The sequence below is a fragment of the Protomyctophum parallelum genome (assembly GCF_964188405.1).
Source record: "Protomyctophum parallelum genome assembly, chromosome: 4".
Lineage (NCBI taxonomy): Eukaryota > Metazoa > Chordata > Actinopteri > Myctophiformes > Myctophidae > Protomyctophum > Protomyctophum parallelum.
Genome location: NC_139700.1, coordinates 10,998,396 through 11,022,424, shown reverse-complemented (window position 1 = coordinate 11,022,424; position 24,029 = coordinate 10,998,396). Strand labels below are relative to the sequence as shown.

The 24,029-nt window shown below is 43.5% G+C and overlaps 1 protein-coding gene across 4 annotated transcripts in view; it reads right to left on the bottom strand.

Annotated features, from left to right (window-relative positions):
• Nucleotides 1-3,283: 3,283 nt before the first annotated feature.
• LOC310858007 (suppressor of tumorigenicity 7 protein homolog) overlaps nt 3,284-24,029 on the bottom strand; it is a 69,797-nt gene continuing 49,051 nt past the window's right edge. For 3 of the 4 annotated variants that reach the window (XM_083764051.1, XM_083764053.1, XM_083764054.1), the window contains 12 exons: nt 23,093-23,147; nt 22,553-22,668; nt 22,260-22,335; nt 19,518-19,672; nt 18,007-18,104; nt 17,202-17,316; nt 16,060-16,132; nt 14,469-14,571; nt 13,271-13,421; nt 12,364-12,456; nt 9,088-9,230; nt 3,284-3,706 (listed from right to left, as the gene is read on the bottom strand). In XM_083764051.1, the coding sequence (XP_083620177.1) occupies nt 3,611-3,706; nt 9,088-9,230; nt 12,364-12,456; nt 13,271-13,421; nt 14,469-14,571; nt 16,060-16,132; nt 17,202-17,316; nt 18,007-18,104; nt 19,518-19,672; nt 22,260-22,335; nt 22,553-22,668; nt 23,093-23,147 (1,274 nt within the window). In that variant the 3' untranslated portion in view covers nt 3,284-3,610. The remainder of the gene's footprint in view (nt 3,707-9,087; nt 9,231-12,363; nt 12,457-13,270; nt 13,422-14,468; nt 14,572-16,059; nt 16,133-17,201; nt 17,317-18,006; nt 18,105-19,517; nt 19,673-22,259; nt 22,336-22,552; nt 22,669-23,092; nt 23,148-24,029) is intronic. The other variant, XM_083764052.1, reaches the window with a different exon arrangement.

Genomic DNA, 24,029 nt, shown 5'->3' with positions numbered 1-24,029 from the left:
GAGGCATTGCATCCTGATCCCATACTGACCAAAGGTATAAAGCAACATTCCACATGAAACAACTTCATGTCATTTAGATAATGCAAAATCTGCAAATTAAGGACGCCTGCTTCCAATGCCATCAACCTATAATCACCAGTTGGCAGTTACTCATCAAGACCATGCAATGGTGGCTGGTCCTTGCTGCGACCAAGGAAGCTTAGAGAAGGAAGTGCCACGGTCACGTGACTGTGCTGCGCCATGACACTTTCATGGGAGCCAAAGTCACATGAATACAAAGCAGTAAATGGAGCCAGCTGGACCAGCTCATAACAAACATTATTTATGAACCATTGAGACCAGCTGTGTCATATAATCGGTTCAGGCATATAAAAGAAGACATACCACAGCTTGTTTTCTAAACACTTGCTTTTCGATGTGCACAGTACATCATTTTTATTTGAGGATTTAAACAGCAGCAGGTATCGTTTCTGTGCCAGGGGTATCGCACAAAAAGTACGTTCAGAAACGTACTTTTTGCTCTTTAGATGCCTCTATAAAATTACACAGTGTACACATCGAAAAGCAACACAGCAGACAATAATGTGTTATATGTCTTCTGTTATTTGCCAGAAGCGATTACTTTACAAAATATCTCAGTCATTCAGAAAGTGTTTGTTCATGAGCTGGTCACTGAGCTCTCATCGACTCCAGTGCATTCTGCCCAACTTCCGGGTGCAGTTTTGCTCCCATGGTGCGACAAATCTGCCGTCTGGAATTGCGTGATAGCGAAAGTGACCTTACCTCCATTTCATATACCTTGGCTATGAAACGCAGAAGTGAAATTACGGCCGCCGAACCAAAAACACTGTGAAACTGTGCTATATACAACAACTTCGCTTTATGTTTACTTATGTGGCCGGTTAAGAATGGGGTTAGATTTAGGGTTAGTAATAGTCGGACAACGTCTCCGCTCCAGTAGAGCCTATAGTCCAGTAATAATGTAATTTGACCTCAAACTAATTGCAAAAAAACCAAACTCAGCTGATTTTGTATCTTACATATGTCCTGAATAACATACAAAAAGTTGCCTGGAATTGTCTGAGGGGAAAGGGTTGAAAATGACCTGTACAGTATGGCCACCATAGACATCCAATATAAGGCAAATCATTTCAAATTTTCCTTTTGCTTTAAAGTTATTTGCCTTATATCAACCCTTTCCCCTCAGACAATTCCAGGCAACTTTTTGTATGTTATTCAGGACATATGTACAGTAAGATACAAAATCAGCTGAGTTTGGTTTTTTTGCAATTAGTTGGAGGTTGACCCCTTTTTTCCCATATAATGCCTGTACTACTACTCCATTATATGGTCTTGATAATTAGCCTACTGGTTGATATGGGTGTTTTCCTGTACCGGCTGGGCTTCAGTCATTGCTGGTTTGACTTAAACTAATAATGTTTATTTGAGTTCACCCTTAACAGCAGATCTCAAAGACTTAAGTTAGAACTTAAGATACTGGCAATGGAAGAGAAACGCCTACTGTATACAGGTATTTGAAAGCAATAATGCACAAGTATAGAGTGCGGTTCAGACATCTGAATGCCACAGTTATGCATAACTATTAACTATCACTCTACTAACCAGCATCAAGTTGCTGTAAAATGCCTTTTTTAATGACATGCAACGTTCATTTCCACTTGCAGCATCTTTGTATTTATTTCCTCCCAAATGGGAGGGGGGAGGGAGGGGGGGGGGAAGGTCTATCTGAAATGTATTCTAATTTGTTAATGTAAATAATATGTGGCTGATGTAATTTAAAATAAAATGTAGATGTATAGTATATTATGGAACCACAGCAGCAGTCAGTCTGCTGCACAACCCATCGGTATGACCAGACAGTAGCGTCAAGAACTCTTCCTGGCTTTTAACCCATTTTGGATGGGAACCCCTTTTGGTGTTTTAAGTTATATACTTTAGTTATTGAAAAATAGCAGATCTACAAGTTCGTAGCGCGAAAATTGTGAAAATGTAGTGCAAATCTTTGAATATATATTCTTTCAGAGCGAACGTTTTTAACTCAGATCTTTGCTTCTGGGGGGGGGGGGGGGGGGGGGTCGCTCCCTGGAACAACATATTCTCTGATGGGGGTCGGCGGGCAATTACATATATTTTTGGGGGTCCTTGATATGAAAATGTTTGAGAACGACGGACATAGAAACATGGGTTAAAATGTTATAAAAATAAATAAATCATCCATTCATCTTCAACCGCTTATCTGTAGTGGGGGCAACAGCTCCACCAGAGTGCTCCAGACTTCCCTCTCCGCAGAGCAACATTAGTGACTTCTTCCTGGGGGATGGAGGTGTGTTCCAAGGCCAGTGAGTCGATGTACTGTAATCCCTCCATCTCATCCTTGGTCTGCCCGGGGACGGAAATGCGTTGGCCATGTCTCTCGGAAACGTAACGTTGATTTCGGCGACTAAAACTAAGACAAAAAATGTTCGTCGACTACCTTTTTCCACTGACAAAAACTAAGCTATACTGTATGTCTAAAATGTTAGGAAGGGACTAGTGGACAAGAGATCCAGTACAAGTCATTTTACACTTGGTTGAATTGTGAGTTTGTAGATCTGCCATTTTCAGCAAGTGTAAAATCAGCCATTATTACGGCATCAAGGCCCGCCAAAATACATTTCAGTCGACTAAATCAACTAGATTTAGTTGACTAAAATCTTATATTTAGTCAACTAAAACTAGACTAAAAACTAAAACATTCCAGGTGACTAAAATGTGACTGAAACTAAATGAAAACTATTGAAGAGAATATGACCAAAACTAAAATGTGCCGGCAAAAACATCACTGCCATGGCAACAGTGGTTATTTCAGTGCACATAACCCCTTCAGGAGGACAAAGGTTATCGTTTCCATTATTTATCTTGATAGCCCCCACGCCGTTGTAACTGGCAGGTACATTTTCAAGGTGTCCAATGCGTCTGAGAGAGCGATTAGATGGAAATTGTACCGTCTTCTAGTGAGCACAGATATTATGGATATACAGTTATATGGTTTAAAAAATGTTTAGGGTTTGTTTATCAAAGTCCACCAGCAAGAAACCTACCAGTAGTTGTTTTTTTAAAGGGGTTCATGGGCCACTTACCAGTGTTTAGTTGTGGATTTCTTCATTTGAGGCCCTCTCACATCCTCGGTCTACGTCTGTGCAAAGAACATCATTTCAATCAAAATGGCAGAGGAAGAAGCTCGCTTGCAGCAATACACAAAAAGTCCTTTATTGTATTTTTTTGTCTTTTCACTTTTTAATGATGGCAATTGATCACCTGTTTTTTTGTACAACAAAAAAAAAATAACTGTTTTACATGAGATTGAAAACCCAAAAAATGAAAACATATCAAATAAAGTCAAAACCAATTCCATCGTTTTGTTTTAATTCCGCCCTCCTCCTCTGCCGTTGGACTCTGTCCCATTGTGTCCGTCCTCCGTAAGCTTGGCACAAAGGTGTGTGAGTGTGTCAGTCCAGTCTGAATTGTTTAGCAGTCTGTTTTAAGTAGCCTGGTTCTGGTTCTGGGGTTTGCGGTCGGTGGCCTGGATGGGTTCCTGGGTCCGGTTCTTTTAGATGCGGGTCAGCTGGTGCCAGAGGCTGGATGGCAGGACACTCTCCACCTTCTCCATGATGAAGTTTAGAGGAGCAAACAGTGTGCTGAGGAACTGGAGGACACAAGGAGGAAAAGAGATACCTTTATTATCAAACAGTGTGCTGAGGAACTGGAGGACACAAGGAGGAAAAGAGATACCTTTATTATCAAACAGTGTGCTGAGGAACTGGAGGACACAAGGAGGAAAAGAGATACCTTTATTATCCCAAGGGGGGAAATCAGTCGCCCGACTGAGGACGATTTAAAAAAAAAGGCTTCAAAATCCTAAAAATTTTCTGAAAAACCCATGTTTCTATGCTCAACCTTTTTCATGTCAAGGACCCCCAGAATTATCTCTATTGGGCCACGGACCCCCATCTCAAAATATGTAGTTCCAGGGACCCCCCCAGAAGCGAATATTTTAGTTAAAAATGTTCGCTCTGAAATATATATTCAAAGATTTGGGCCACATTTTCACGACTTTAAAAAAATACCAGACCTACAAGCTCGTAGCGTGACACTCGGTGGCGTGCTATGAGCTTGTAGATCTGCTATTTTTCAATAGCTAAAGTATTACATAATGCTTAAAACACCAACATGGGTTCCCGCCCCAAAATACAACATACAAGTAAGAATAAGAATAATGAAAAGGTACTGTAGTATACAGAAGAAACGAGGCAGAAGAAAAACTATGACTCCAGAACCAGGTATAGCCAACGTTAGCAGTCACGGCTGGAAAGAAAGAAAAAAGGAAAAAAAGAACGAAGAAAAAGAGAAAAATAATAAAAAGAAACTGCTGAGCTACTTCAGGACACGTCTGCCTCTCGGAGCGACGGTGCATTTCGATAGCTTAACCAAAAAATAGCAGACCTACAAGCTCGTATGAGCTTGTAGGTCTGCTATGTTTCAATAGCTAAATTAAAACACCAAAAGGGGTTCCTCCCAAAATGGGAGAGAGAGAGAGAGAGAGAGAGAGAGAGAGAGCTCACTTCAACTGGCTGTCTCTGGAGAGCTGACGCAACACAAGATAACTCAACATTACACACGTTGTCGTTCACACACTAATCTTAATAGTGAGAGGGAGATGGTGAAAAGGGATAGGTGAGTTTGTTACAAACTCAACTAGCTGATAGCAGACACCTTTATTCACCAAAATATTGTTGACATCATGTACAACAAATGCAGTATTTCATCAACACTGCATGAGGTAGACAGGTAGTTATTACCTGAATCACAAACATCTCTCCACTCACTCCCTGGGTTCCTCCTATCCATTTATTTTGGCAAATTCATTCCCAAGATTTTTCCCGGACTAATATTTCTTAACCCATTTTGACCTGAGATCAGATTAAAAAAATGTCTGTTTGAAAATGACAGTTTTCTGAAAATGTTTCTATGTCAGTCGTTCTTCGATTTAAATAAAATAGCCGACCTACAAGCTCGTAGCGCGCCACTCGGTGGCGCGCTATGAGCTTGTAGATCTGCTATTTTTCAATATCTAAAGCATAACATAATGCTAACACCAAAATGGGTTAAATGTCACATGCTCCAAGTGCCACATTCTGTTTTTGTCTAAGCCCTTAGTTACAAAAAATATTCCGGCATGTTTCCAAACTGATTTTATGCATCACTCTCCCGGACTTTCCCAGGCATGGAGGGGGGGGGGGGGGGGGGGGGGGGCGGAGTGGGACAGCTTGAAAAGTTCTCTTGACTTTTCCCAGTTTTCCATGACTCCATGAGACCTGTCTCCCTCAGACCCCCGTCCTCTGGCACGACTGTTTTGGCAACAGGCTCCGAGGGGGATAGGGGCTCTGTCAAAGGGATGACAGGTCATGGAGGCTTCACTTTGTCAGATAAAAGCCATGAAGTGGTGGAGGAGAGAGAGACGGAGCCACTCTGACACGCAACAGGAGGAAGGAGACTACTACTACGGGCCCTGAGATCTGGAGACCTCACTGATATGTTCTACTGTCAACTTTTGGTGATAGCATTATGTTATGCTTTAGCTATTGAAAAATAGCAGATTTACAAGCTCATAGAATCTGATCTCAGGTCAAAATGGGTTAAAACACTCCCAAGACTAATGGGCTACTCGCACAGATGATTAGCCGTCAATTAGTGGGGTTTGGTTTTGGTCAGAGTCCATGATCATGGATTAATCCGTTTTTATGCTTTTATCCGTGCAGAATCATTTATTTCCTGGAAGACATCGTTAGCACATCTCTGGTCTGGTATGCAGACCTCCTGCATTCGAAAATTCACATTTTACAGATTTGTTGATGAAATAGATGAACATTAAGGCATTTCTTTTGCCATTGTTCTTCATCTGTGACCCTGCCGTGGTATCTCAACCACACACTTTTCGGTATTGACCTAGTGGTTGAGAAATGCTGCTCTGGACACTAAAGACCTAGTGAAATGAAAAATACGAGGCCAATATCTGGTCAAAATCCTTTTAACCGCTGGGAAGAAAGCAATCACCAAGAACTGGCTCAAGACTGACATACCAGACTATAAACAATGGCGAACCTTCATGGATAATATTGAAGACATGGAAAAGTTGACATTCAAAATAAGAATAAGAGAAGACCTCTATGAAAAAAGATGGGGAAAAATGGTCATTATATAAGTGGACAAGAGGTGAAACATAATAGTAATGGAATGGATAGAGTATATATTAATAGAGACGGCACCCAGAGGAAACCCTGAGGCGAAATGGGACATAGTGGCCGAATTTGGTATTGCAGCTCGAGCCAGCACTGGGCCATTGACTATCATTGCGCACGTTGATGTTATTCGGCCCATGAAACGTGAACGCTATGTTACATACGTGAACGTGTGCAATGATAGTCAACGGCCAGCGCGTTCATGTTATTGGGGCAATCCATCCCAGAATGCACTCTGTTCCTACCCGGAAGGAGGAGTGAAATCGCCTCATGTGCAACTTAAAGTGGATGGGAGGAAAAATCTGGTGACGTCTCTATTAATATATATACTTTGTTTGTTTACAAAGTCACAAAGACAGGCAGCAAAGCTTCTGGCTTATTTCTATAATGTTTTCAAACACATGATTTAGCGTGCTAATTAAGTTTAAAATTAGTAATACACTGCCTGGAGGTAATCTTGAATGAGATTAAAAACAGAGTTCTGTAATCATCACCAGCTGTGTTTGGACGGATGCGCAGCAACGGGAATAAAACAGGTGAATATAATCAAGCTTAATCTTTATTCATGCAGGACTCGACACGTCATCATGCATCACGTTTTCGTTCAAAAACCAAAAAGCCTTCAGGCCTCCTCACTAAGTTCACCTCCACTGTGAAGCCTTCAGGCCTCCTCACTAAGTTCACCTCCCCTGTGAAGCCTTCAGGCCTCCTCACTAAGTTCACCTCCACTGTGAAGCCCTCAGGCCTCCTCAATGAGCTCACCTCCACTGTGAAGCCTACAGGCCTCCTCACAGAGCCCCTCCACTGTGAAGCCTTCAGGCCTCCTCACTAAGTTCACCTCCACTGTGAAGCCCTCAGGCCTCCTCAATGAGCTCACCTCCACTGTGAAGCCTACAGGCCTCCTCACAGAGCCCCTCCACTGTGAAGCCTTCAGGCCTCCTCACTAAGTTCACCTCCACTGTGAAGCCCTCAGGCCTCCTCACTAAGTTCACCTCCACTGTGAAGCCCTCAGGCCTCCTCACAGAGCCCCGCCACTGAGCCTCACCTCATTGCACATAGAGGAAAGCACACAAACATGGTTCTCATGGTTACAGCGTTCAGAGAAACCCACAAGCAACACCGTTTGAATTGAGGCTAGGCCACCAGTCAGAGTGAGAAAGTGTGTGTGTGCTAACAGCTCTCTGTGGCGCTTCAGCGATCCAACCAAAACAGCCCCCCCATCCCCCCCCCCCCCCCCCCCCAGCCGCTATCAGAGGAGATGAGATCTACTGATAATGACATCAGAGAGAGAGAGAGAGAGGATGAGCTCACAGACATTCCTACACCACTTAACCACAGCCTGCTGCTGAAGAGAGAGAAACAAGTGAGCAGTGCTTCTCAATAAAATAACATAATCTTGAAACATGACATTTTAACTAATCTTTTGGACTCGCTGGCACAAAATCTAGTCACATGAGGGACGGTCCGTGGCCAAATACAGTAGAGTACATATCAATTCATTTAGTGGTCCTTGACATGAAAGCACTTGACAAGCACAGAGGTGAAGGAGGAGGGAAGGAGATGGGAGGAAGGAGATGAGACGTGGAAGGTGGAGGCTAAAGGGGATAAGGACCCTGAGGCGAGGAGTGGGGGAGCGCCCCCCGGTGGTGGTAGTTAAGAGTAGCTTGTGAAGTTTGTATTGTATTGGTACTGGCTGTCTGTACAGCAGACAAACAATAGAGCGTCGCAGTCCCGCCCCCTACCAGGGCCCAGGAAATGATTCCCTGTTCATTTTCCTCAGACATTTCAAAAAGTATTTATTTAAAGACCTTTTAAGCCTCGTACAAAGCCAACTCGAGTTGTGAGAAATCATGACAACAAACACAATATTTCGGGGGCGAGCAAATAATTAGAAAGAAGAAGAAAACGGCAGGTTACAACACTTTCTTAGTTGTTTTTCTTTTTCCCAAAATGTTGTGTTTGTTGTCATGATTTGTCACGACTCGAGTTGGCTTTGTCCGCGGCGTAAAAATCTTTAAATAATTACTTTTTGAAATGCCTATGGAGAAAATGAACAGGGAATTCACTTCTGGGTCTCACGTGGTCATGAAAGGGGACTGCGACGCTCTATACCTCAAACACAGCCAGAATGCATTTGAGTTGAGCTGGTGAATGTCAGTGTCAGCTATCAGGTGGTTGAAGTGCAGTCTAGTGCAGGTTAGCTGAATGCACAGGTGGGCATTTGATCAAACAGGGGGCCGGGCCCGGCCGGCACATGCACTGCGCAAAACCTGGCAACCACCCAGGCTCTAAGTCCCTAGGGGCGCCAGAGAGGGCACACTACAGCACAAGTGAAATAGTTTTTTTTATTAATTTAATTTAATCTACCTAGCTATCCAACACAGGCAGGAGTCAAGGAAGAAAACAACACAAGCACTAAAATAAAGTAGTTGTGTTCATTATTAAATTATTTTAATTAAGTGGAGCACAATGCAGATGCTGTGAACACATTAACGACCTTACAGGTGGATGCAAAGGCTACATTTGTGTAACTTATGTCATTTAGATAGCATTTTATGTAGACTTAGCACTCTATCGTGTATACGCATAGAGTTCACTTCACAGAAAATCTATTGTTACACAGATAGATATTAGGTTCTTAGCTTGCTTATGACACTTGATGACTATTTATATGCATTCAATGCAGTACCATGTGTTGTTCTTGCTTACTGTAAATCGCTCTGGATTAAGAGTGTACTGCTAAATAACCTAAATGGTAATTGGTGTCCTGGGGGTTAGCAATACTCACAGCTTTAGCGAAGACTCCCATGAGTTCTGGGAACTGGTGCGTGAGGAGAGCCAACATGGCGGTGAAGGAACAGAGACCGGCCGTGAACAGGATGAAGAACGGAAGCTCCTTCTTGGGATACACCGACACCTCGTGGAACACTGCTTCCACGCACACACACACACACACACACGCACACGCACAGAGAGTACCAGGGTCAGCTACAGGCAGTCAGGAAGAGGATCACTTGCACATGTACAGTACAGTACAGTAGGCCAGTGGTTCTACAAAGTTTTCATGTCAAGGACCCCCATATTGACACTCATTAGCCCCACTGACTTTTGAAAAGCTATGCAAGGGATTTGTACGGCTCTCCAGTGGATTCTCAACCATTTTAATTTGCAAGGACCCCCAGTTTGACCTGCATTAGTCTACAGACTCCCATTTCAGGCAATTTCTATCTCTGGGCCACCAATTTATAATGTAAAAATCAGACCCGTCTGAAGTGAGTGGTACTGTACTGTACTGTACTGTACTGTACTGTACTGTACTGTACTGTACTGTACTGTACTGTACTGTACTGTACTGTACTGTACTGTACTGTACTGTACTGTACTGTACAAGCCCTCCTCCCTGGCCTGTGTGTGTCTGTGTGTTAGGCTGTGAAACAGTGACACTTGGTGGTGAACAAAGGCTATAACGCTATAGCTGTCTATAGGAGTGGTTGCACCACTCAAAAATCATTGTCAATGCAACTCTGAGGCCCTCATTTATCAACCGTGCGTACGCCAAAATATGGGCGCACGCCGAAATTACCGACATTTAACATTTCCGGCAAAGCTTGAAATTGAACGTGACAACGATCAAAACCCACGTCTACTCGGCAGCTGCCGTACGCTGTTTTTCTGTCTTACAAGCGGAGCAGCCTTGTCTGAACTGCTGAGAGGCTGTCACAGGCATCAAAACATATATGTATTCACTCCTAAAATGTTTATATAAAAGGTATGTATAATGTATATGGGCTAAATAAATAAATAAAAATGTTAAGGAATACATGTGTCATATGAAATTAGTAGGAGATAAAATCGCGCAATTAAAAACAATGTTGCAAGAGATGCTTAAGCCATTTAAACAGTGTTTTGCATGAGCGCACGCCGCATACATGCGAGGATTTGGGCTGTCTGTGCTGAAATATTTCCATGACGGGACGTTGGAGAGTATAGTGCAGCAGTGCTGCAGCTCAGCTGCGGAGAGTCCCAACGTGCAGGTATAGCCTACTGTAGCCTAATCTACAGCATGTCTTTCTTACGGTATGTGCAATATAATAAACCCGACGCGTCGCTCGAATGCCAAATGTACCGTGCCAGGCTCCCAGCGCAAGTAGGAACTGCATCGGAGATATAGGTATATTACCCAGCCAGCCCATGCACCAGCCACATGAGGCTATGGTTTTGGCTGCACATTCATATAATGACAGTTGACAGCCCGGCCACTGCAGTGACTAACGACTGCGAGGCAATCTAAATAGACTGTCGAACGTCGGAACGTGCATGGTCAGTTGGTCACGTACGGACCACTGTGATAGAGAGAGACAGACAGGACAGGAGGAGCACCTGCAAAACAGCAGCGTGTGGGTGCCTATTTGTTATTTAATTATGGTTCACAGGTTCAGGTTTTCGTTCACTAATATATCTTGTTGTATATTAAATTAAAAATACTTTAATAATTTAATATACAACTAACAACACACAGTGAAAGTTGCAAATAGCGATATGTGCGTGCGTGCGTGCGGGCAGCAAGGGAAGCGAAGCGAGAGGAGAAACAGACAGCTTTATTTAATGTGTCATGTAGGTGCGTGCGTGCATGACAGCAAGGCAAGCGAGGTGAGAGGGAAACAGACAGGGACCCTGCATGAATTAAATAAAGTTGTCCGTTTCTCCTCTCGCTTCGCTTCCCTTGCTGCCCGCCTCACCCCCCGCACGCACGTTTTATTTAATTCATGCAGGTGTTCGTTCTTTATTTGTTTAACAACACACCAGTTAGTTGGGCTTGCAAGTTGCGTGTGCGTGCTGTGCCTGTGTATGAGAGAGGGGGTGAGGCGGGCAGCAAGGCACGGGAGAAACCTATTTTTTCATGTAACCATGGTTTCAGGAAACGTATTGCCGTTGTTCATGTCGCAAAAACGAGGGCGAGGCTTGATTTCTTAGGGCGTGCCAGATCAAATTCAGCCGTGACATTTATTAACGTGAGAACAAAATTAAGGAAGGATCAGCTGTTTGCGATCACTTTATAAATGCCGTGGCGACGTGGGTGTACTACGAAACCTGCACTCGAATCTGTGGCAGATTTTACACTCGATTGATAAATGAGGGCCTGAGAGTGTACAATTGGACCCTAACACTCTCAGAACTCTCACAGCGTTACAGTTCCATAAGGGTCCTTTTGGTTCCTAACTATCATATACCTGGGGAACATTGTACAGCTGGCATATCACCATGCAGACCTGCACAGACATGTCTGATCAGGTTTGTACACTGTGTGTCTACACGCACATGCACACACACGCACGCACGCACGCACAAATGCATGCACGCAGAGTCGCACACGACCAGAGAGGCCTCCAATCAACTACATTACATCTCTCCGTGCCACCAATAAAAGGTTATCTGTAGTGTATTTAACTGCTACTACATTCCACATGTGCTGCAAACAATGTCCTGACTGAGGAATTAAACCCTGCCAGGTTTCACCATGAAGAGATTAAACAGTTCTAATATGTAGCTGATGAAGAGAAAATTAATGATGCAGTGGATATATACCAGCAGAGGAAGGGAGGTGTGTGTGTGTGTGTGTGTGTGTGTGTGTGTGTGTGTGGCTGTCCTGAGCCAAATTAATCCAGTTAATGTGCTCCCTGAGGGAAAACCAACTCTGATTACCCCACACACGCAGACGCACGCACGCGTGCGCTTGAGTCGCTGTCTCTCCTGTAGGTCTGATTATTATCTAGTAATCTGTCGAGATGTTATTTTTTATTATTCAATTAGTCCATGTGATTAATGTTGATGGTGGTGAATGCTCATCACAATGTCTGCATTTTCTTTCCTTTTTTTTTTACGCTGTGTTTTGACCGAGTTACCTCTGATGAACCATGAGTCATTTGGGTTGGAAAAACAATCAAACAGTTCAGCAATAATGCAGTTGGGGAAAAACGGGAGGGTTGACGGGTATGATCTTATCAACGGTAAAATGGTTGTGTGTGTGTGTGTGTGTGTGCGTGTGTGTGCGTGTGTGTCTTACTTGGTAGCAGCTCTCTGTCAGCTGTCTCTGTGCAGATAGGATAGGGATAGAAGAGGTGACCTTTCTCCAGCGGGTACGGGATCATTCTGAATGCTGCGCACACACACACACACACACACACACACACACACACACACGATATGGTAAAGATGCAAATCACTGAAGTGTTTCGTGAGATTGTGTGTGCGTGTGTGAAGTATCACCTGTCAGAGTGTGTAACATAATGTTCTTGCCTCTGGGCCCACATGATTGTTTATGTGTGGATGGATATGCATGCTCTTCAACGTGTGTGCATGTGTGTACCGATACTCACTGTGTGTGTGTGTGTGTGTGTGTGTGTGTGTGTGTGTGTGTGTGTGTGTGTGCGTGTGTGTGCGTGTGTCATCCGGTAGGAGATATAGAACTCCACGGTATGTGTATAATAGATTTAAACACTAATTTGTTCCCCCGTCAATCAAAATTCTCAATCAGAGATTGCAAAATGCACTTTATTGACTAGTTGCACTTCAAGGGAATGTGTGCAATATCTCTGTTTTGTGTATGTTGGGTGTTTCATGGTGTTTTTCCTTTTCGTATGTGAATGTGTCTGTTATTTGTATGCAGCTGTGACTCTGTCTCCAAGACACATTTCTCCCAAGGGAGACAAATAAAGACAACCTTGAACCGTGTGTATGTGTGTGTGTGTGTGTGTGTGTACTCACTGCCCTCCCAGGTACAGTGTGTGTGTGTGTGTGTGTGTGTGTGTGTGTGTGTGTGTGTACTCACTGCCCTCCCAGGTACAGTGTGTGTGTGTGTGTGTGTGTGTACTCACTGCCCTCCCAGGTACAGTGTGTGTGTGTGTGTGTGTGTGTGTGTGTGTACTCACTGCCCTCCCAGGTACAGTGTGTGTGTGTGTGTGTGTACTCACTGCCCTCCCAGGTACAGTGCAGCAGGTTCAGGGCTCCCTCCACCCTCTTCCAGTGCTGCAGGTGGAAGAACGCGTAGGCGATGGCCTCGCTGTCACCTCTCTTCAGGATGTGCTCCGGAGGCAGGATTAAACTTTTCATTTCTAACAAGTACTGAAGAGCGCACACACACACACACACACACACACACACACACACACACACACACACACACGAAGAGAGAGAATTAAAAGAGAGAGAGAGAGAGAGAGAGAGAGACGAGACGAGAATGTGACCAAGATCGATATGAGAGATGGAAAGAGAGAGAGATAGAGAAAAATGACAGCAGGAGAGAAGGGAGGGAGAAAATACAAGAAAGAAAAGAACGATCATTAATTTGTAATGATTTATACGAAGTAGAAACACAGACACGTAGAAGACTTAGAAAGGCGCGATTCTGGGAAATTGCAAGTGTGGTTGCAATGTTCTGGCCTTTGCTGCGTTCACACTTCACACGGGCAGATACAAAGATACAGTCAGAGTCTACCATTCATTTTCAATGGAAGCCAGCGACATGAAGCTACGTGTGTAGCTGCTACAAAAGATCCAAAGATTCAAAGCTACAATAGGTTGAACTGGCTTCATTCCGCTTTAGCGATTCTCAACCCGTTTAATTTCAAGGACCCCCAGTTTGACATGCATTGGCATTTCTATCTTTGAGACCCCAATTTGGTTCCAACTCTCAGAGTTACAGACCCATAAGGGTCCATTTGGTTCCAAACTACCATGTAGCTGGGGACCCCATGGAACTCCCTCAAGGACCCCTGGAGGTCCCCGGATCACACTTTGGGAACCACTGACTTACAGTAGTGAGCAAAACAATCTAAAAGACTAGTACAGTGATAATACCAGTACCACAGGTATAAAAGCACATACCGGTATATTTGCACATTTTGATTTGACAATGCTATATACAATATGACAAGACAATATACGCACATGTAGGCTACAATTCATTTGATTATGCTCTTGAATCTAACTATTCTACTGTTGTTATCGTCTATGCTGCTGCATTGTCTGAAGGAAGCCAAACCAAAATAAGGATTACTCTCATGTACCTGTAGTCCTGTACACAATATTATGGAAGTACAACCTTGAACCGTGAGTGTGAGCGTGTGTGTGTGTGTGTGTGTGTGTGTGTGTGTGTGTGTGTGGTCTTACTTTAGGGACGTGAGGGTTGAACTCCACCGCTCTGTGGATGGCCTCCACAGCATTCATTTCTGCTGTGCTCAGCCCTCGCCTCGACGCCGCCTCTGGGGAGAACCTATGCACGCACACACACACACACACACACACACACACACACACACACACACATACGGACGCACACATGAACACACACACACGCCAGACACACGAACGCACACAGTAACACCGTCACTGGAGTGGCTGTGTTATTGTACCCACACATTCAACTGCACACAAGTGAATTTGATATTTGTCATCATACCCTTATGATTGATTACTATATTTAACTTACTACTTGTTTTATTATTTCAGGTGAGAACCATGTATAAGCCCTGCATGGGTTATCTTTAGCACCTGCACTTCATTCTTATTTCCTTTTTTGCACTGATTTTATTGTGCAAATAAATACTAACTAAAACTAAATTGTGTGGGGAACAATTTTAAAGATATTTTCTGGGGGCTCTTTTTCTGCCTTTATTGGATAGTGATGGGGAGTGACACGCAGGTCAGATATAATATATATAAGATATAATATATAAGGTCAGATATATAGACTTGTGTCTATATATGTGTGTTTGTGTGTCAAAGTAACTAAGACAATCTCAGCACACACACACACCAAAATGTCAACTACTCTACACATATACAGTATCATGTATCATGTCTCTCTCTCTCTCTCTCTCTGTGTGTGCGTGTGTGTGTGTGTGTGTGTGTGTGTGTGTGTGTGTGTGTTTTGAGATACGCGCGCCCTGCAGGCGACCAGCACAGACACAAAACAACTCAAGTCATACATATCAGGACAACACATGAGGCCCCGAGGGGAAGGCCGTTTAACCCATTTTGGACTGAGGTCGATTAAATATTTTCAAAAATAGCAGACCTACAAGCTCGTAGCGCGCCACTCGGTGGCGCGCTATGAGCCTGTAGATCTGCTATTTTTCAATAGCTAAAGTAGAACAGAATGCTTAAAACGACAAAAGGCGTTCCCGTTTAGAATGGGTTAGAGAAAAGAGCATCATTACTCCCAACCCATTTAGAGACAACACCATCGCTCAGCCCCATTCTCTGTTTCACACCACCCCACCGGGGGGGACGAGTACTCCCATGTTTTATTTAAGTAAAAGTATAGTTATTCTACAATAGGAAAGTATTCTGTTACATGCTTGATTGTTTGATTGATTCTTTATTTAAGTGTCATGTTTCCGAAGAAGCCCAGCCCATATGGACTTACAGGACACTTTTTACAGTTTACATAAACAATGATCCAGTCAATACCAAACTGACTAATACACTCCAGATCCTTACAATGCAGATTACATAATATACAACATAAAATAAAATACACCATTAGGCCTGTGACAGGAGACACCTACTTGAAGATCTGGGATTGTCTTCTACTAAATTACAACTAAAAGGCCTGTATTCAAAATTGTACTTGAATAAAAGTAAAGAAAATTAGTAAATTACGGTACAAAAGTACAAAGAGTAGCCGATCTAGAAGCTCCCAACACATCGCCCCCCCCACCCCTCTCTCTTGCCAACGGGTAAAGAAAGTGATACTCACTTGTCCGACACCGCCCTGGCTTTGAGCAAGGCAGCCGTGTAGCATATTGTTGCTGATTTGGGTAAGCTGATATCTGTGGATGAGACGCACACGCACACACACACACACACACACACACACACACACACACACACACACACACACACACACACACACACACACACACACACACACACACACACACACACACACACACACACACACACACACGATGATGATGATTGGTGTTTCTCTAGGTGAACCACCCACCACCACCCAGTTTGAAATTACACTCGTCTAAGCAGCAGACAGGGAGGGGGGCTGCTGGGGAACGTATAGGTGGGAGAAAATGGGAGCAGAGTGGCGCTAAAACAGGGTGGGTTTCACGGCCGCGGGGCTCCGTGAGTGTCTTAGGAGGAGTCCCGTTCGGTTACCCAATAGTCGAACGTGATCCGGTGTGACTCGTCAATGTGATACAGCAACAGCTGAGCGTTTCTTTATTGTTCGCTGAGTAAGTGTGTTTATGTGTTTCTGATCCTGTGTTCCACGTTCAACAACAACTACTGACTGACCTGCTGGGAGCTCTGTGTGCAACATGAACTATGACTGAGTACAGTGTTGATTTCGTCGACTAAAACTGTTAGGGAGGGACTAGTGGACAAGAGATCCAGTATAAGTCATTTTACACTTTTTTGTGGTTGCATGCTGAAAATAGCAGATATACAAGCGTTGCAGATCTGCTATTTTCAGCAGTGTAAAATTAGTCATTAAGACGGCATCAAGTCCCGCAAAAATACATTTTAGACTAAATCAACTGTAGATTTAGTCGACTAAAATCTTATATTTAGTCGACTAAAACTGGACTAACACTAAGACATTCCAGGTGACTAAAATGTGACTAAAACTAAATGAAAACTATTCAAGAGACTATGACTATGACTAAAACTAAAATCTGCTGTCAAAAACGTCACTGCCGAGTAGGCCTGTCACGGTTACACATTTAAAGCTGCTATAAGCAATAATAATTATTTCAACATTTTAATCCGTTACACATGGAACATTGCAATATGTATTCCTGCTTGCCTTGTTAGTGCAAATTGCACAGGGCAGATATGAAACGCACCAATATGTACTATGTATGCGTGCGTGCGTGCGTGTCTCACCATCGTACTTGGCTAACACAGCCTGCACGTCTGCGTAGCTCTGTAGTTCCAGCAGAGACTCCAGCAGGTTCTCATGGATGTTGAACATACTGAGGAGAGGGAACTCCTTCATTAACTGGAAAACACACAACTGTTGTTACATGTAATACCAGACAGGGGGCGACACACACTCACACATTACATACATCGAGGGCACAGTGGCTGGCTAATAATATTAGTAGTAGTAGTAGTAGTAGTAATAATAATAGTAATAGTAATAGTAATAGCATTGACAGTTATTAGAAGTTGCTGGTTAAATCAGATCAGGTAAATGTATTTATTTAGGTTTGTTATCAGAATAATACCAGTAGGATTAAACACAAGTATGGAAACAAGTTTCAGTATCAGCCAAACAAGAACAAGAAAAGAAAATAAAGTCCACTAATGTCATCATGAGTCCATATAAGTCCAATGTTGTCTTTAGCGTTAGCTGTTAGCACAGATTGTTACAATGGCTGTACAGTAACACTGGGAATGAGAATAGTATAAACTCATGAATACAGTCAATATGTGCACATGTTAGAGAAACAGAGAGGTGTGTGTGTGTGTGTGTGTGTGTGTGTGTGTGTGAGAGACTGTGTGCATGTGCATGTGACTGTGTGCATGTGTGTGTGTCTGTGGGTGTGTGTGTGTGTGTGTGTGTGTGTGTGTGTGTGTGTGTGTGTGTGTGTGTGTGTGTGTGTGACTGTGTGTGTGTGTGTGTGTGTGTGTGTGTGTGTGTGTGTGTGTGTGTGCGTGCGCTCCCGTCAGCATGCTGTGTACTTACGTCTCTCATCATTTTAACTGCTTCTCGTGTTCGGCCCAGCTTTCTAGAACACATGGCCAGTCTCCTTTTAATATACACCAACACGTTGGTGTCCCTTCCTAACGCACACGCACACGCACACGCACACACACACACACACACACACACACACACAAGAAACATACATAAAGTAAGAGCAACATGTATAGCACTCTATACCAGGACCTTTTGTGTCATGTTTTTATATTCTAGATCGTCAGTGCGCCATATCAACATTATTTAATTTGAATGACACCACGTGAAAGATTCCAACATATTTTTGAATTTGAATATTTTCTTTCACGTTGTTATAATGATCATTAGAGTCAGGGCAGTAACAGAGTTCAGTTTTAATTAATGTAGAATGCAGGATGTAATTTACACTTTTTTTTAAAACCAAAAATACTCTCACACACTTGCCAGTGTGCCAGTGATCACCCTTCCTTGTGCCAATGTTGGCACTGGTGCCTAAGGTTGCCTACCCCTGCTCTATAGAGCGTGACAGTCCCTCCCCCTTTCAGAACGATGAGTGGCCCAGGAAATGATTCTCCATTCATTTTCTCCATAGGCGTATTTATTATTTAAAGACCTTCTAAGCGTCGTACGAAGCCAACTCTTGTCATGACAACACACACAATATTTTGGACCAAACAAATAATTACAAAGAAGAAAAACAACAAAAAAAGTGTTGTAACCCGACGTTTTTTTCTACTTTCTAATTCTTTGTTTGGCCCGAAAAATTGTGTTTGGTCACGACAAGAATTGGCTTTGTCCGCGGCGTAAACGTCTTTAAAGGTATATTCAGTGATTTCGCTCAAAAAACCTTAGGTTTCGTTTTTGGCTGTGGGACCCAGGCTTTCGTCCAATCAGGATAGAGAGTCAAAAACGAAACCTAAGGTTTTTTGACCCCCAGGGGTTAACTGGGGACAGGGAGGAACTCCTTATATGGCCAGCACACTCTATAGTAGGGAGGATTATCACAACAAAACAAAAAAATAAGTGATATTTGAATTAAGTGAAATCACTGAATATACCTTTAAATAGATATTTTTTTAATAATCTATGAGGAAAATGATCGGGGATTTATTTTCCGGGTCTCTCGAGGGGGCGGGACTGCGACGCTCTATAGCATGGAGAAAGGAGCAAACAGCAAGGAGTACGGTGAAGAAGGAGATGCCAACCTCACAAAAAATAGGGGAAAAGAATCTGAATTTTCTACGGAGCCCCTGAATGGCCATGCATTAAAAATATATTTTATCTTGTCCGTACAAGATAATATCTTGTCCGTACAATTATCTTGTACGGACAAGATAAAATATATTTTGAATGTATGGCCATTCAGGGCTCCGTAGATATCAATAAAAAAGCGCTATGATGTGTGCACACGTCCACTGGATCCATCGGTTGAATTAGATATGGCGTTTGTACACGTCCCACGGTCTGTGTGTGTGTGTGTGTGACTGTGTGTGTGTGTGCGTATAGTGCGTACTCACTGTGCTGCGCCTCGTACTGTGTTCCGTGGTGCTGCAGCTGCTGGCTGCGTCTGTAACAACCCTCTCCAGCCTTCAGAGCCTGCTTGAACAACTTCTCAGCCTCCACGATGGTGGTGGACTCCTCTTCAGCCAGGAGGATGTACGCCGTGGCACAACTAACACACACACACACACACACACACACACACACACGATAGGATTATTAGAGGAGGCGAAAGACAGGAGAGGAGAAAAGAGTACATACAGTACATCAATCTTCCATGTCCCTTTTTCGTTTTTTCATGAATCAATGCTATTTAACACATGCGTCTGTGTGTTTATAAAAAAAGAATATTGATCCAGCTTCTGGGGCACGGTGGCACAGTCGGTAGTGCTGTCGCCTCACAGCTAGAAGGTCCTGGGTTTTATTGTGGAGTTTGCATGTTCTCCCCGTGTCCCCTAGGGTAGGTACCCTCACAAAAAACATGCAGTAATCCTGGTGTCTAAAACTACCTCCCCCTGGCCAGCCGGGGCGCCTGATGGAGGGGAAAGGAACTGGTCGGAATAACGTGTTCCTTCCATGCGCTACGTCCGGCCGGGGAAACTCGTCTGTCAGGTGAAAAAAAAACATAGATAGCTCTCCGCTTGGCGACACTCTTACGAACACAGGCGTTCATATCCGCGTACGATTTGAACGTGCCTACGAACACAGGCGTTCATCTCCGTGAATGATTCGAACGTTCCTTTCCAACAAGGACCATCATTTGAGGACAGATTTATTCCTTTGAATTATTCATAAATTCATAACTTCCTCCCCGTCGTCTCCTCCTGCTGTCTGTGCCGTTGAGTTTGTTTATGACAGACAGACGGGGACTTTGCCATCTAGAAATGCACTTTTAAAGTCCATATATTATTCACTACGCTCTCTCACTCTGGCAGATCAAAGACCGTTTCTCAAATCTCCTTACACTCTCCCAGAGTCAGGCGTGGAAGCCTTTGTAGTACAGAGAGAGAGACGGACGAAATGCATCTATCCTACTTCCTACGTCACTCTCTGATGTCCGTCGTTCATTCAACGTGACTTACATGGATCGTTCTCACCAGATTAATCTAGTAAGAGAGTAATGACACTCCCGTTGACTCTCATTGTAACAATGGAATGTGGAAGTGCTCTTTCTATCTCAATGGAATAGTTCCAGCCATAGGAGCAATGTTTGGAACTATCGCCCATAGGCACCCGCTTTGCGGCGAGATCAAAGCGTGTCACCACTCTCTTACTACATTACTCTGGTTCTCACGTCGTTACTTTTCAGGATTCAAATAAAAATAAAATACAAAAAAATAAACAAGCTCAATACAGTAGATCTGCTATTTGTGTTGCAGTGTTGCAGTCTCGCCCCCCTTTCATGACAACGAGCAGCCCGGAAAATAATTTCCCATGCATTTTTCCCCATAGACGTTTCAGAACGTATTCATTTAAACTGGTCTGTAAATCTCGGTCAAAGCCAACTTGGATCATGACAACTCATGTCAACAAAACACAATGTTTTGGGCCGAACAAATAATTCGAAAAAAGAAAAACAACAACCCTGTACCCTGCCCTTTTCTTTCCAATTATTTGTTCGGCCCAAAACATTATGTTTATTTTTATTGTCACCATCCGAGTTGGCTTTGTCCGAGGCGTAAAGGTCTTTAAATAAACACTTTCTGAAACGTCTATGGGAAAAACAAATTGGAAATTGTCTTCCGGGCAGCTTGTTACAGATGACTATTATCACGTTGACATTAGCAGCAGTACACAGGGTTGATTTCTAATACTATGACGAAAATAAAGTTCGTCGGCTACCTTTTTTCACGAAAACTAAATGGAAACTAAATGAAAACTACGCTGTGACGACTACATCTAAGACTAAATGTGTTGACAATTTCATCAACAGATAAAAACTAGACTAAAGGGACTAAAACTAGACTAGAAAGGGACTAGTGGACAAGAGATCGAGTACAAGTCATTTTACACTTGGTTGCAACATCAGTCATTACGACGGCATCAAGGCCCGCCAAAATACATTGTAGTCGACTAAAATCAACTGTAAATTTGCTGTCAAAATCAACACTGGCGTACAGTAGATGATTCCGTTTGTTTGGACTACTGTTTGGATACAGTAGGACCAGAAATAACATGATGTGCATCTTTTCCAGGGATAAACTTCATTGCATACAGTTAGCAGTATACTGCCACAAATGTCATGCTACCAATAACGCTGAGTGAAACAGTGTTTCATGTGTGAGTGCGTGCGTACTGTATGTCGGTGTGTGTGCGTGCGCGCGCGCGCGCGCGCGTGCGTGTGTGTTTGCACGCGCTGTGCGACCTCAGCTTGAACGTGAGGACGGAAAATAATTCTTATGTCATTTTTATACAGCTGCAAGACCCTAAAATGTCTTCCCAGAGCGCCACTGCTCTTCATCTTCCAACATACGAGTACATGTGCTTCCAAATGTTCCAGTGGAACGTGGCTTTCCTTTAGTGTTTCAATTCAATTTAAATTGAATTGAAACACTAAAGAACACAATTTCAAGGCCATATGCAGGATGCCTCCTCTATAACCACCGACTCTTTGTGTGTGTGTGTGTGTGTGTGTGTGTGTGTGTGTGTGTGTGTGTGTGTGTGTGTGTGTCAACTATTGTGAACACTGATAGCAGAAGATTGCATCTGTGCCTGTGTGTGTGTGTGTGTGTGTGTGTGTGTGTGTGTGTGTGACTCACTCTTCTAGCTCCAGAGCTTCATGTGCTGCAGAGATACGAGCCTGTGGATTCCTCTCCCGCCACGCCTTCTGCATGACTATAGAGACACACACACACACACACACACACACACACACACACACACACACACACACACACGGTTAGAGCGGTAACCATCCCATATGTAGATATAAGAATATTAAACTGTGTGAGTGAGTGAGTTGAGAGAGAGAGAGAGAGAGTGTGTGTGTGTGTGTGTGTGTGTGTGTGTGTGTGTGTGTGTGTGTGTGTGTGTGTGTGCGTGCGTGTCTTACTGGCGTCGGGAGGACGGAGGTGGTCTGAGTCGCAGGTGAAGAACGTCTGGTGGTCCTGAGCAGAGAGGTTCATGTCGTAGTATGTCAACGGCTCTCTGCCCGTCACCCACGTGTACCTGCACACACACGCACACACACACACACACACACACACACACACACACACACACAGTGTGGGACAAAAGCAACAATGAAAGATCAGTATGACACAATCTAACTGAATTAGTTTAGAGAAAGAAAGAAAGAAAGAAACCACCCAGCGAGAGAATTAATGAAAGGTGGTGAGAAAGAGAGAGAGAGAGAGAGAGAGAGAGAGAGATATAGTAAAAACGGTTGAGAACACAGAACTGAGTGAATAGAAATGGACAGATCAGAACAACGGAACAAAGTGGAAACAGCGGTAAGAAAGAGATACAGACAGAGAAGAAGAGACAGAAAGAAACAGCGGTAAGACAGAGAGACTGACGAAGAGAGACAGAAAGCCCAAAGGGTAAACTTGAGGAGTGACTTTACATGCGGGTGTCAGCACCCATCGCTCACCGGTTGTACTCTGCTCCTCGAAATAAATTCAGCGGATTTCGCCATACTTTACATTCTGCGAGAGAAGAGACAGAGAGACATAAATGAGGGAACAGCATCGGGGATAAATGTCAAGGAGAAAGTAGACAGTTCAAAGGTATCACAGCCAGGTCTGTCTTACGACAGCAGGGCTGAAGGGTCTGTCTCTCAATCCCTCAGACACACGGAAGGAATTCTCAATTTATTTGGATTTGTATATAAGCGTACGCGTTTCTCCATGCCGACGTGCGTATGGCTCACGCAAACGCAGCCATCGCAGATAATTCAACAGTATTATTGTACTACCCTACCCAGCATTACTGTCTATCTACCAGGGCTGTCAATAATGTACCCAGGCTGTCTGCAGAGATAGGCATGCATTTGAAATACAGCTGCCATATAGCGTGCCATACCCAGTAGCAAAACCCCTGCAGAGTACTACACTACAGTCTCTTCCAGGGAAAACAGGGAGGTGACTGATGAAGATGATGCTACTATTCTGTCTCAACTTTACATGTGATTCTTTTTGTGACCTTCCCATTAAAATACAGTTTTAAAAAGGTGAACATCAGATGCCATTTAACATAAGCAAGCCAAAAACACATCGTAATTGGCCAATGCAATTGTTTTGCACAGAAAAACACGTCAAGTCAGTCATTTACGGATGTTTAACAGAGATGACATTTAGATTACAACATTAATAATATAAGTGCATATTAATCCACAGGATCGTCAAGCCCACACCAGGCTCTCTTGATGCTTACCAGATGCCCAGTCTCAGCAGGTTATTATCTGATGCTAGAGGGCATTGTGTGCAAGTTCAATCATTTGATCCTGCGGGAGGACAAATTCATTCTCAATCCCGTTTGTTTTTGCTGCAGGCATTTTCAAAAGCGTCGTAATATCGTCAAAGTTGTAT